The 14089-nt window shown below is 40.1% G+C and overlaps 1 protein-coding gene across 2 annotated transcripts in view; it reads right to left on the bottom strand.

Moving 5' to 3' along the window:
* The window catches only part of FGD6 (FYVE, RhoGEF and PH domain containing 6), a 100135-nt gene that overhangs the window by 64111 nt on the left and 21935 nt on the right, over positions 1 to 14089 (bottom strand). For both annotated transcript variants that reach the window (XM_039495664.1, XM_039495663.1), the window contains exon 3: positions 186 to 327. In XM_039495664.1, coding sequence (XP_039351598.1) covers positions 186 to 327 — 142 coding nt within the window. The remainder of the gene's footprint in view (positions 1 to 185; positions 328 to 14089) is intronic.

Raw genomic sequence — 14089 nt, 5'->3', positions numbered from 1 at the left:
CACAGCAAGTATGAAGCTTTAAAAAAAAATTACTGTTATCAGGGTGCAAAAAGCATCTGAAAAATGATGGTTTACATTTATACAACAAGACATCTCTTATGTAGATACTCCCCAAATTCCCTTTATAAACTATATGGGAAACTAAAAAATACTGACGAAGCACAGCTTTAAAAATCAAAATACACCTGCTTATATTCTTGAAGATCAAGCTCCCCTTTGCTAGAATCAGAATTTGTGTCATCGTCCTCATCAGAGCTGTTGATAATCTCTTCATCTGATTGAACCTCTCCCATCAACACATTGGAATTACTGTGATCTTCTGATGCCCTACAAGAAAAAAAACCCCAAAACACATAGTTGGTTTATATTAGCATAACTTAATTTTTCTTTGAAAAATTATCCATCAGAGCAATGGGGCTAACTGTTACTGGAAGTGCTAAGAGCCCTGGAGAAGATAGAACAGGATTTTCCATAGAGGACCTATGATTCTGGAATGCTGTATCTATACTGGTATTTACACAATGTTCATTGCCATAGCAAATGAGTGCCATACAAGTGAAATAGTCAAAAGGATTTTATGTTCTTTACACCAGTCACAGATGCCAGAGCTGATCTTCGTCATCCTCCAGGGCAAAGCTTGATATTCCACCCCCTCTTGCTAGCGTGCGTATAGAAGTAATATATTTATTTCATGTGCAGAGCAATAAAGGGAGATTGTCATTTTTGTTTCTGTTTTGCTCTGCTTTCTTTAATGGCACTCGGGTTTGTTCTGTACATGATGATCAGTTTGACAACCTTGTTGGGGGGGGGTTGTTTTGTTTTAAATAAAGGCACACAAAGACATTTGGGTATTGAGTACCCATAAATGTTCAGGCTTGTTTATCAAGGCATGCACTAGTTAAATAGTTACATGAGGTTGAAATTAATGTTACAGGGAGTCCGTTCAATACATACCCACTTTTTTTTTAAAGGGGGCTATAGAATGTTCATTTTTGTGATCCATAAAATCAGTGAAAATAAAAACAGTGCTATCCCTTTTAGACAGCTGTCAAAACTATAAAATATAATCAGGCTCTGTAGCTGTACATGCATTATGGAGGTCTCAGTTCTCATTAATTTTAGCCATATTTGTAACTTGCAGAGATTTCGTGTGACAAGTATGCATGCTGATCCTATGAACAACCCTCCTCCTCTAAACTACCTTGACATCTTCAGTAAAGGTCTTAAGAATGTTTCCCAAGAAGAAAATTCACAAGGAAAGAGAGTGCAAGGAAGATGCAAATAGCAAACAGACTATTGTAAAACTATTAAGCAGCTTCTTATAAGAACAACATAGAGAGCAGAGCCTAAAATGCTCTGATAAACTCACACAGAAACATGTCAGTTTATTTTAACCTGCGGTGGGGGGAGGGGGGGGAGAGGAGAGGAGAGAGAGATAAAGGTATAGCAACATTTTCAACTATGGAATTAAGTAGCTAATAATTTCAAGTTATACCAAATCAATACACCATTCATCAGATCAGCTTTCAAAGACAGCAACGTGCCGAATGCCCTCCTGTCCCATCTACTCCTATGGATGTAGACAAAGAGCAGTTACTTACCCTACAGTACCTGGAGTTCTTCAAGATGTTACAGTCAGCGAGGATCCCACTGTAGGGGTTTATGTGCCTCATGCAAGCGACACTGGATGTTTTTGTACATCACCATCCATTGGGGCCGTGCATGTAACCTGTGCCTCTCATAAGAGGGCATGGGTGTGGGGAACCATGACCTTTCCTCATACCCTCACAATTCAAAGCCCAGGCTGGTGAGGATTCCAAAAAGTGGGGATGGGGTACAAGTCCTGTGATCCACATTTATATAATCTCAAAGAGCCACACTAACCGTAGGGCAAGTAATCATTCTTTCTTCTTCAAGTATGTCCATATGGATCCCACCATTCCAGACCCTCAGGACAGTCGCAGTGAGCACCAGCTGAATCAGTCAAACAATGAACAAAGTACCACTCTCCTGAACTTGGCATCTGCCCTGGCAGCAATGTCAAGGACATACTATTTCATGAAAGTCAGTAGGTTACTCCATGTTGCAGCCTTGCAGATCCCAGAGACCGAGGGCTTTGGAGCAGAGCCCAGAGCTGGAGCCCGGAGCAGCTACGGAGCAGTTCCGGAGCAGTGGAGCTGCAGGTTTTTGCCTGGAGCTGGAGCGAAGCCGGAGCACAGCTCCAAAGCCCTGCAGAGGCCAACACATTTCGGAAGCAAGCAAAAGATGCTCTAGTGAGTGTGGCTTGATGTCTGAAGAGAGAGGCTCATTAGCCAACTGATAGCATTGCATGCATCCACTTGGAGATTCTTTGCGATGAGATGCCCTGGACAGAATGAGCACAAAGAAACTGGGAGACAGCAAAAATGGCTTGGTCCTATTAAGGTAATATTACAAAGCTCTGAATACCGTGTAGTTCCTTTCCTCCCAGAGATGAACCAGTTTTGAGCTTGGAGAGACAGGATGAAAGAGGCAAGCATTACCATATCGAACTTCAGGACAGTGTAGGTGCTGATTCAGTCTCCTCAGCTCTAGGATAGGATGAAGACCTCCTTTCTTCTTCAGAATGAAGAAATATCAGGAGAAGCCGCCTCTTTCCCTGAATTCTGTTGGAACCTCCTGTATGGCTCCTAGATGAAGCAACAAGGCCACTTCTGAGTGCAGGAGAAGTACAGGTAGGGGGTAATGAGTGGAACTGGATGGGAGAGACATGGGCAATGATCGTCCTGGTTACAACTGATCATTCCTGGTGGAATGGAGGGAGGTGGATTCTGAAAGTAGTGCTCATTCACTGGATTGGATGTGGCTCTCGACCAAGCTGTCAAGTTTGCTGGCATGCTCTAAGATTGGGGTGCACTGATCAGGAAGGGGAAAGACTGTGCCCTCTGCTTTATCTTGGCCTTTTCCTGGCCCAGTATTCAGGATCCCTGTGTTTGTAAGACAGTGTCCACGGCTTCAACTGGGACTTAGGGTAGTAAGGCTTGTGGTACAGAACTGAGATGTTAATCCCTAGACAGCATAAGGTGGCCTTTGAGTCTTTCAGTGAATGCAGATTGCTGTTTGTCTGCCTGCTAAATAGCTCCTTGCCCTTGAAGTGCAAGTCTTCAATAGTGGCCTGTACCTCTCTTGGGATACCCAATGCTTGGAGCCATCACGCTCTGTGTTTCATCACCATGGTGGCCAGAGACTTTGCAATGGTGTTGGAAGCATACATCACAATGTGTAGTGCCAACCTGGCCACCACCTGACCTTCCTTAATTATCTTTTAGCTCCTCTCTGCTGTCTAGCAGAAACTTTGTGAGGAAGGGTGTCACTTGGTCCCAGGTTAGGAACTCATACTTGGCCAGTAAGGCCTGGCAGTTAGCCACATGCAGAAGAATATGACTTTCTTCCAAAGAGGTCGAGTTGTTTTGGGCTGTTAGTCCAAGAGTACCCCCAAGGACACTTTAATTTCTCCTGCACTGCTGACGTGACCAAGGAACCTGGGTTGGGGTAAATGCTTACACATCTGCCCAGAAAATGTGAGGCAAAGCAAGCAACTGCTAGATATGTTCGACTCTCCTAGACAGAGCTAGTACTTACTGTGCCCATCTTTTAAATGGATTAGTCCATCACAGGATGGGCAGGGCTTGAAGCCCACAGGTTTTGAGTCCACCATGCTAAAGAGCTTGGGAGGAGTGGGGGGGGGGGGGAAGAGAGCATCTAGCAATTGATACTTGGTCCAGAGGGTTGGATAAGATCACATTGGTGCTCAGAACTTTGCAGAGTTAGGCTTTCACACAGCAGAGTCTAGGACAACAAAATGCTATACACCTCGGAAATAAAAACCATGTGCGCAGTTAAGTCAAATTATATTTCTATTGCTCATGCTTCTTAAAACCTTGTCTCTCATTCGATCCCAAACAGTGTCTTTGGGGACTATTTATTAACATTATTGATATTCCAGGTCATCGTTGTGGACTAGAGTAACTCCCTGGGGGAGGGTTACCACCGCATCTCCAGGAACTTAAAACAGTGGTGGGGGGGGAGATTATTGCAGTCCTTGGGAATGTAAACAGCTTTAGAGAAGTACTGCCCCTGGGGATGGTTTGCATATACAAGTTCAGATATCAGAGGCCCAAGGAGACAAAGAAAGGGCTTTTGGTATAGAAGGCTGAGTTTAACCTGGCAGAGGCGCCTTCATTTTGATGCAAAAAAACCAGATGACCTTGTGTGTAGATGATACCCAACCTTGCTGAAGGGTTGGAAGACCTTGAACCTGCCAGGGTCTCCATAGGACTGATGTGGATCTGTTGGTAAAGTGTTTATATCCTTTTATTGTTTTATATGTTGTTTTCTCTGGATGCTTTTGTCCTCAAGTAAATGAAAGAAGAGTGTGCGTATGTTACTCATGACCGCAGTCATTCACTGGTCATCGCTCTTGGAGAGAAACAAAAGAACAGGGGCTGGTCATTAGTCAGACCTGCCAAGAGAAGCAACATGCATTGCAGAGGCATTTTAGCTTAAGTCTAAAGAGAAGGGAGAGGGATGTGGATCTCTGCCCAGAGAAAGGTGAGGGCTAGATGCCTGAGTGGGCAATCCTGAAATAGACTACAGAGGGGATTAAAGGCACAGTTACCCTGAAACTGTGACAGAGAGCATAGCTATAGCTCTTGAGAACAGATAACAAGAAATTATTTCATTCTATGCCAAAAACAAGACTATTGTCATAACATTGTGGTCTAACCCCCCCCACATCCCCATATTTCTACCGGTAACATACCATGTGCAGGGCATCTGGCATAATTCTGTCAAACTGGCAAATCTGTACTAAAAATATTTTGCTCTACTTCCTGGATGAGATTTTTCAAAGATGCACATGGAATCTGGAGGCTTGAAATCCCTCTAGGTAGCTCTGAAAATTTCAGTCCTTATGTTTTTACTGTAATTTATCCAAAGTCCTCAATATCCAAGCTACAGTATGTGACGTATAATTTCTTGACTTTATGTAAAATGTAATTTGAACTGATCAGCTTGTGTCAAAAGTAGAGAAAAATAACGCTGCAAGATAGATTACGTTTTATAGCAAAGAAGACTGAGATCTTTTAAACACAGGTTTCTGAAATTCTATGATCCCAGGGCTGCCCAAGTCACCACTGGACACTTTGAAGGGGTCAGTCCTTCACATTTTGAAAAGATTACCAAATTCAACCTCGTGGTATACTTGTGTTAAATTTCCCCCTTGGACAAAGGTTTGTCTGGATCCTTCATGAATGAGAAAAAGAATGGACATAACATTTATAACAAGATTTATACCAAATATAAAACAAAAAGCAGTCTAAATTGTACAGTAGTATAAATAGCCATATTAGAAACACATCCTTTTTGTCATCCGCTGTATTTTGGAACATACCTCAGACTGAAGATGCATCTCAACTTCTTGAGTGTATAGGAAAGTTAAGAATATCTGTTATAGTTCTAAAGGTCTCTTTGAGACCATCCGGATCCAGCAGAGTGCTCCAGGAATGTTTCTTACGGCTATTTTATTTTTAAACCCAAAAGAGCTAGCCATCCCAGCTGCCATACTCTCTCAGAGTAATTCCTGTTCAGCTTTAAGTCCATTCATCATGCTCCTCCCATTTCCCCAGCTCCGTGGGTCACTGTACAACACAACCCCTCATATTCTTTTACCTCAGTAGTTTAACCTTATCTGTAGATACTTCTCTACAGATTAATAATGAAAATCAACGCCCATTTAGCAACTTTTGTAGACACAAATATCTCAAGTGTTCATGGACCAAATGGCAAGCCCATGCAGAATGAAAATACTTCCATGGGCTTTTGATCAGCGCTCCCAAAGAGAGATCTGAAGATTTCAATATTTGGATTTAATGGATTTGGTACTTTAATCACATCTTAAAGACAGTCCTATCCATATAAGCTCTTTAATGAAATTTGAGTGCATCTTCATTTAGAAAATTCTTCTCTCCCTTGTATTGTATGCCTCAATCTTTCCTTCATGGCCATTTTAGCTTCTCTGCCCATGTGCCATAGTCGTCTTCTCTTTTTCTACCTTCCTATCCTCTTTTTAAAACTTTGCCACCATGTATTAATTCCCGCTAATAACACAATTTTATGTCAAAGCTTTCTTCAGGGAGTAGTTGTTCTGTTCTGTGTTAAGCACTCGCACAGACTTCTGTAATCCTACTCTCTCCCAAAATATCCATCCTGATCTTGTTTCCTCTTTATCAGATATTCTTTGTCCATGCCCTCAACATTAATAAGCTTTTTGGTATGAGAAACTTCTGCATTATCAGTCATGTGAAACACCTCACTGTTAACTCATCACACTGTCCCTTGAGTAAGAATATCCTGCCATATCATGTGATCCAGCTGTCTATAGATAGATGTGGTTAAACTTTTTGTTATTTACATAATCTTAAGAATGTTCATTTGTCTGATAATGTAGCATTTTAATGGGTATTTAAATGGTAATACTAGATTTTTCTTATTGCTTGCTGAGTAAGATTACCAGTAAAACAACCTATAACACTATTTATGTCACATGAAAAAAATGGAAGGTAAGAGACACTGTGGCAATTCTTTGTAAATTATGACGTGGCAATTCTGGCAAGAAACAAAAACTGCTTGTAAGTATGAAACTCTTATGGGCGTCTAAACTTTAAGCACAACCATAAACAAAATCTGAAAATGTTATGGTTATAATGGCAACATAAGTTTTTTCCCTGTGAAGTATGTATGTCAACTCCATCATGTCTCTTTCTTTTAATAGTTTATTAAAAAATATCTGTAGATCATATGGGTCCCAGAGACTTGCTAGAGTTTAACAGCTGAAATCCCTGAAAATTCTGCCCTCTCTGAGCATTCTCCATTCTCTCACAGCGCCTACGTGTGATTGGACTGAGCATCCACCATCCCCACAGAACAGCGGAGCATATTCCAGCCCAGGGCTACAGTACTGAAGCCAGAAGTTCTTTAATGTAGTTTTTGTATACAATTATAAATAAGTAAAATTTTTATTAAAACTAGGGCTGCCGATTAATCGCAGTCAACTCACATGATTAACTCAAAAATTAATCGTGGTTAAAAAAATTAATTGCAGTTTTAATCAAACTACTAAACTATAGAATGCCAACTGCAATTTATTACATATTTTTGGATGTTTTTCTACATTTTCAGATATATTGATTTCAATTACAACACAGAATACAAAGTATACAGTGCTCACTTTATATTATTTTTTATTATAAATATCTGCACTGTAAAATGATAAACAAAAGAGTAGAGTATTTTTGAATTCATCTCATACAAGTACTGTAGAGTACGGTCATCTCTTTATCGTGAAAGTGCAATTTACAAATATAGATTTTTTTAAAAAAAACTGGACTCCAAAACAACACAACGTACAACTTTATATCCTACAAGTTCACTCAGTCCCACTTCTTGTTCAGCCAATTGCTAAGACAAACAAGTTTTTTTACATTTACAGGAGATAATGCTGCGTGCTTCTTGTTTACGTCACCTGAAAGTTAGAACAGGCCTTTCACATGGCACTTTTGTAGCTGGCATTACAAGGTGTTTACATGCTAGATATGCTAAACATTCATATATCCCTTCATGCTTCGGCCACCATTGCAGAGGACATGCTTCCATGCTGACAACGCTTATTAAAAAAAAAAGTGTTAATTAAATGTGTGACTGAACTCCTTGGGGGAGAATTGTATGTCTCCTGCTCCGTTTTACCTGCATTCTGCCCTATATTTCATATTATGGCAGTCTCAGATGATGACCCAGCACATGTTGTTCATTTTAATACCTTCACCGCAGATTTGACAAAACACAAAGAAGGTACCAATGTGAGATTTCTAAAGATAGCTACAGCACTGGACCCAAGGTTTAAAAATCTGAAGTGCCTTCCAAAATTTTGAGAGGGATGAGGTGTGCAGCATACTTTCAGAAGTCTAAAAAAAGAGCAACACTCAGATGTGGAAACTACAGAACCCGAACCAACAAAAAAGAAAATTAGCCCTCTGCCGTGGTGGCATCTGACTCAAATGATTAAAATGAACACGCGTTGGTCCACACTGCTTTAGATTGTTATTGTGCAAAACCTGTCATTAGCATGAACATATGCCCTCTGGAATAGTGGTTGAAGTATGAAGGGACATATGTATCTTTAGCACATCTGGCATGTAAATATCTTGTGATGCCAGCTAGAACAGTGCCATGCAAATGCCTGTTCTCACTTTCAGGTGACATTGTGTTTTAGAGTGAAGTTATTTTTTGCACATAATTGTACATTTGTAAGTTCAACTTTCATGATAAAGAGATTGTATTACAGTATTTGTATTAGGTGAATTGGAAAAATATTTCTTTTGTTTTTTTGCAGTGCAAATATTTGTAATAAAAATAAATATTAAGTGAGCACTGTACACTTCGTAGTCTGTGTTGTAACTGAAATCAATATATTTGAAAATGCAGAAAACATTCAAAATATTTAAATAAATAGTATTCTATTGTTTAACAGAGCGATTAATCGCGATTACCAGCCCTAATTAAAAAACTTATCTAAAACAACTACAGGACTACATCATCAGCTGCACTCAAGCTTCCACCTACACCTGGGTGGGCCAGCTAGCTGGAGTTTAAGGCACCACTTAACTAGAGCTAGAGATTTGCTTGTGTGGGAAAGGACAAGATTAGGGGCAAAGCTCAAACTATAACAAGCAGTAAACAAGGAATTAATAGTGCAGCGAAGACAAGTCCATAGGGTAAGCCCTTTGTATCAGTGGGACTTGCCCCAGCACAAAGGGCAATAGGTGAGATAGCTTTGTTGGCTTGACATTATGGCAAGGCACAAGGAAACCAATCAGTTAATTTTGATCTTCCTTTTATTTTGCCACTAAGTTTACAATTGTGAGTTTCACTGGTAAGTGGTTGTGAGCTCTGCCTTTGTAGATATTCAGAGCACTGAAGGACACAGATACTTCTGCAGAAGATTTTTTTTTAAAAGAAGAAATAGATCAAGGCAGCTGCGAGGATTCACACTATCTTTACTGTTGTGGGTCAAGTCTCTCCTAATCTGTTAAAGAATGTCACAGAAAGGATTAAGGAGTGCACGGGTACACTGCATGAACATTTAAGGTATGTCTTCACTGGCAGCGCTTTAATGTGGCTGTGTAGTTGTGGCATACACCTCAATGAGGGGCACAACTCCCAGCGCTGGTGCACGGTCTACACTGCCACTTTACAGCGTTGCATCGCTGTAAAGTGGCAGTGTAGACAGGGCCTCAGAGATCCTTCAAGCAGCATGAATAGAATGGGGCGGGGGGGCCAGGAAATCAAGCACCTGAGCAATTTGATTTTGGAGATTACTTTGGAAGTTTCTATAAAAACCATAAAAAGAAAAGGAATACTTGTGGCACCTTAGAGATGCATCCGAAGAAGTGAGCTGTAGCCCATGAAAGCTTATGCTCAAATAAATTTGTTAGTCTCTAAGGCAGGCCTGCACAACTCGTAAATCGGCGAGGGCCAAATTCCTCCAAAGAAAACAGCTGAGGGCCAAAACCTCCCTGCTTTGATTCCCTGCCGCGGCTGGGATTTAAAGGGCTCTGGGCTCCCCGCGGCTGCGGGCAACCCAGAGACCTTTGATTCCCTGCCGCGGCTGGGATTTAAAGGGCTCTGCACTCCCCGCAGCTGCGGGCAACACAGAGCCCTTTGATTGCCTGTCGCCACTGCGGGCAGCACAGAGCACTTTGATTGCCTGCCGCGGTTGGTATTCAAAGGGCTCTGGGCTGCCCACAGAACGCCATGTGCGGGGGATTCAGAATCCCCCCGGGGGCCGTACAGTGAGGCTCCGCGGGCCGCATGTTGTGCAGGCCTGCTCTAAGGTGCCACAAGTACTCCTGTTCTTTTTGCGGATACAGACTAACACGGCTGCTACTCTGAAATCTATAAAAACCATGACAGTTTTGATAATTACCCTTTTAGAAAACTTCTAGAATTGAAACACAGTAGAGAAACTAGAACATAATCTTGTCTTTTTAACTAGCAGACTTTATTTTTTGACCTCAGATCAGGGACACCCCACGTCCTCTTCCTTCAGTGGGGATTTGGAGGGGGTTGACTCCACACTCCAGAGAAATGTTTTGTGGCATTTTTTTTTCCTCTCTCTCTCTTTTTAAGATCTCTTCTGGATTGATGAGTATTTGGTGGTTATGTATTTGTATAAAATTTTTACTACGCCACTTTTTAAAATCATCATACCTCACATATATATGCACTTGCACTGCCTTTAAAAACTGCTAACAAAGAAAAGTCTTAAAAAGGGAAAACTAAAACCAAACTAACACTATTTTTTATCCCTGCTATTTAACTCAGATATCAAATGCAAACTACTGCTTCCACGAGTACATCATGACAACTTTCATAGCAGGATGTCATCCTCCTATAGTTGCAGAAGCATTTTTCATTGTTCTGTTAGAGCCCTGATTGATGATTCCTCTATGCATCTCTTGGAACATTCAACATAAATATGCATGCATGTCTTGGATGTTCCATGAGCTATATACAAGAACCATATTTTAAGCAGATCTTTAATTTTAAAATCTCAGTTAAAACTAATTTCTGACAAGGTTATTTTTTAAACCAACATCCTTTCTGAATCAAGTCATTAAAGTTATGTACAGTAAGAGAATGCTGACAATATGTAAATCTAAGCCAAACTATGTGTCCGAAGGTGTTCCAATTCAGCCTCAAAGCACCATGGCACATACCATGAAAAGCAGCGTCCGCAGACATTGTATACTGAAACAACTCTACAGGCGCCATGGTAATGAAGCATGCCAAAATACATTATGCATGTTATAATGTGCATATCTGACATGATATGGCTGAAGCAACATCAAGCATGATTACCAGAAAATTCAATATGCAATGACAAAAAAGAGAGCGACCTATAACATTGCCTCGAGACCTGCACACAGACCTCCATACCCAGATCTTCCTCTCACTAGGACCAGTTAAAAGCCATCTCCGGGCACACTTCTCCTGGAGGGACCCTTGCAGTGTGGCCATCCCCAATTAGAATTAATAAATAATAATAATAAATACCACGATCACTTTGGGGCCATTCACATGAAGCTATCTGCTAGGGAGCCCACTACCTCTCCTTTTGAAGCAAGCAGGATCTTTCCTGCTACCATAGGTGACTGTGGCCAACAGGGACTCCATTTAGTGTTAAATGCAGAGAGGTCCCTGTGAGAAGTATTGAGATACTGGTATTTTTGCCTTCCTTGCTAATATGTGTATGAAGATTCATTCTAGTTTTACACAGATAGAAACTCATTGCATATCAACATTTCTTATGTCACAGGTCACACACCCCTAAAAAGATCTTAGAGGAGAGAAAAAGAAAAGACAACTACAAACACAAGAGCAAAAAATAAGACCTCTAAAACACACAGCTAACTTACAACCATGATTTTACCACCTAAGGGTATGTCTACACTGCAGCTAGCAGTGTGCTTCACAGCCCAGACAGACAGACTCAAGCCACACCACTAACTTTTAATGCACTAGCTTGAGCAGAGCTAGCATGAGTCTTGTCTACCCAGATAAGGAGGCAGGCTCCTAGTTGCAGTTTAAACATACCCTAATACATCAGCTTTTCTGAACTGTCATGAAAATTTACCAGCCCAGTTCAAAAAATATATTTGCCTGTCCTTTACGATAACTGACACCAAGGAAAAAAAGTATTTTACTTGCCAGCCGGATACAAAACAAAAAAGTTATTCACTGTAGGTAGAATTTTAGAAGGTTTTAACAGTCTGTGCTGAAATCTCAAGCACATCATCTTCAGATGGGGAAGGGAACCATACAAAATGAGAACACAAGCTCCTAACAATATATATTTAAAACATAAAAGCTACTTTACTGCATCAGTGGTATCATGAAGGCCTGGTGCTTAACTCCCCATCCTCTGAAATAAGAATTAACACAAGTCCCAAAAAACTGAACCACAAAAAAATCTTTATATATATATATATATATAATCTCCCTTCAAGAAACGTGACACAGTTTGGAAGTAACTAAATCTGGGGCTCTCTCTGAACTTTTACATTTCGGACAACAGCCAACAAAAGAAACAGCTAAACAACAGTACTGAAAAGAATAGTTAATTAAATCAAAGACAAACATGGAGTGACTTAACTCTTAAAAGCAGTGATGTTTATACAAGTATCAGCTGACACAGCTTCCTGAGTGGCACACAAAGATACTTGATGAGAGACACTTTGGCTCAAACCAAACACATGGACCGGTAAAGACAACTCAGTTATTTCTTATAATGTTGGACTTACTCAGGCTCTCCTCTCCCCTGCTTTTTGCACACAGACACATTGAAGAGGAAAAAATGTAGATGATTTTTCTAACCTTTTGACAGTTTTAGGCTCTGATCCCATTCTGATCAGCATAAGGGTTCCCACGAGGAAGCCACAGAAGGCAGAGGGGCTCTACACACTTGGAGTGGTCTGCCCACATGGATCAGACTGGATTGCTATCAAGGTATTAGTTTGGGTAAAATTCCTTTCATTGCCCCATAAAGATTTTGGAAGCTTTTATTCCATTTTGCATTTTTGCAATAAAAGTGATTTTCACACACACTGAGGTTAGCCCCCACTTTAAGGAAAAAGCTAAAACTTTCATAAACAAATCAGGGGGTCGTAAAAAATGAATATCAGAATTCAAACAGATAAGGCAAATGTGTGCCTTGCTGCATTGTATTTGTTATGTTTATTTTAAAGTACAAATATGTACAATATTGTAATACTGTAGTTAGATGTGCATAATCAAGTACAACTGAAAGAACTGGTAATTTTTGCATGTAGTGAGACTAAAATTTAATGAATTAAAATATGAATAAAATTTAATTTTAAGTCAAAATTTTGGCCTTACTCTTTCCTAACACTTGAAAAATGTATTTTTATGTCAAAATCCAACTCAAATGTGTTTTTATTTCGCATTCATAATACAAACAATTAGATTATGTCTTCTTATGGTAAAAATTTCACCTTAAGAAACATAGTATCAAAGAGTTTTAGTAATACATTTCCTGTGCCAATGCTGAAAATAACCTTCAGGAAATGGCTGTTAAGCCACATAAATGAGTCTTTCATCAATTCTCATTTCATATCCAACTTTCTGCTCCATATTTATGTTATGGTACTCTTCTGCATTAAGTTGGAAGACGTGATTTACTAAGTACACCACTGTTGGTGGGTCTGAAATAGGAAGAGTCATGGTGGAGAAAGAAAACATACTTTCACAATAAGGAACCCTGCTTGGTCCTTCCCTTAACATGGCAAGATATGTGTGTGTATGTAGAAAGAATGCTAAAATGAAGAAAAAGTGAAAGGCAAGGGGATAGGGTTTAAAACAAAAAAGAGGGAGAGACTGCATATGTTACCCTTCAAGAGATCAAATTTCCAGGATTTGAAATTCTGTTATGAAGGTCTAACAGGGAGTCCAAGAGGCTGTCTTATACTTAAATAGAGAAAATACTAACACGGCTAAATGGGATGCCTTTTCATTTACTTCCTTGTTTCGCACTGTGGGAAGAATTTTAAGTTAACAGATGCTGCAATGATTTTGTAGTAGTCACCAAAAATCAGACCTTTTAAAATTATCTGCCCATTAGAATTCACAGCATTTTCCAACAGCAGATTATTCATTTTAAAGTGGGTCAAAAAATTTTTTTAACAAGCCTCTTGGTTATATCCTGGTGGCTTTAAAGAAGTTTACAGTGTTCAAATCTGATCCGGATTTAAGGATCAATTACTAGGAAGGCTAAACTTAAATCTGCAACTGAGATTCTTAACCTGGAGGTCACAACCACGCTGCCCTTCCCATAATGCTAATATGGGGATGGGATTCCAGTACAGAGAAGGAAGAGAATCACTGATCTAGGGGCAGGCAGATTGCTAAATAGTGTGTTGTAAACCCTCTGAGAGAAGGGTGGTGTCTATCTGTATTTGTAAAGCAATGGGGCCTT

The sequence above is a fragment of the Mauremys reevesii genome, linkage group 1 (assembly GCF_016161935.1).
Source record: "Mauremys reevesii isolate NIE-2019 linkage group 1, ASM1616193v1, whole genome shotgun sequence".
In the NCBI taxonomy this organism is placed as follows: domain Eukaryota; kingdom Metazoa; phylum Chordata; order Testudines; family Geoemydidae; genus Mauremys; species Mauremys reevesii.
The sequence above is the reverse complement of the archived record's forward strand: the minus strand, read 5'-3'. Positions and strand labels throughout refer to the sequence as shown.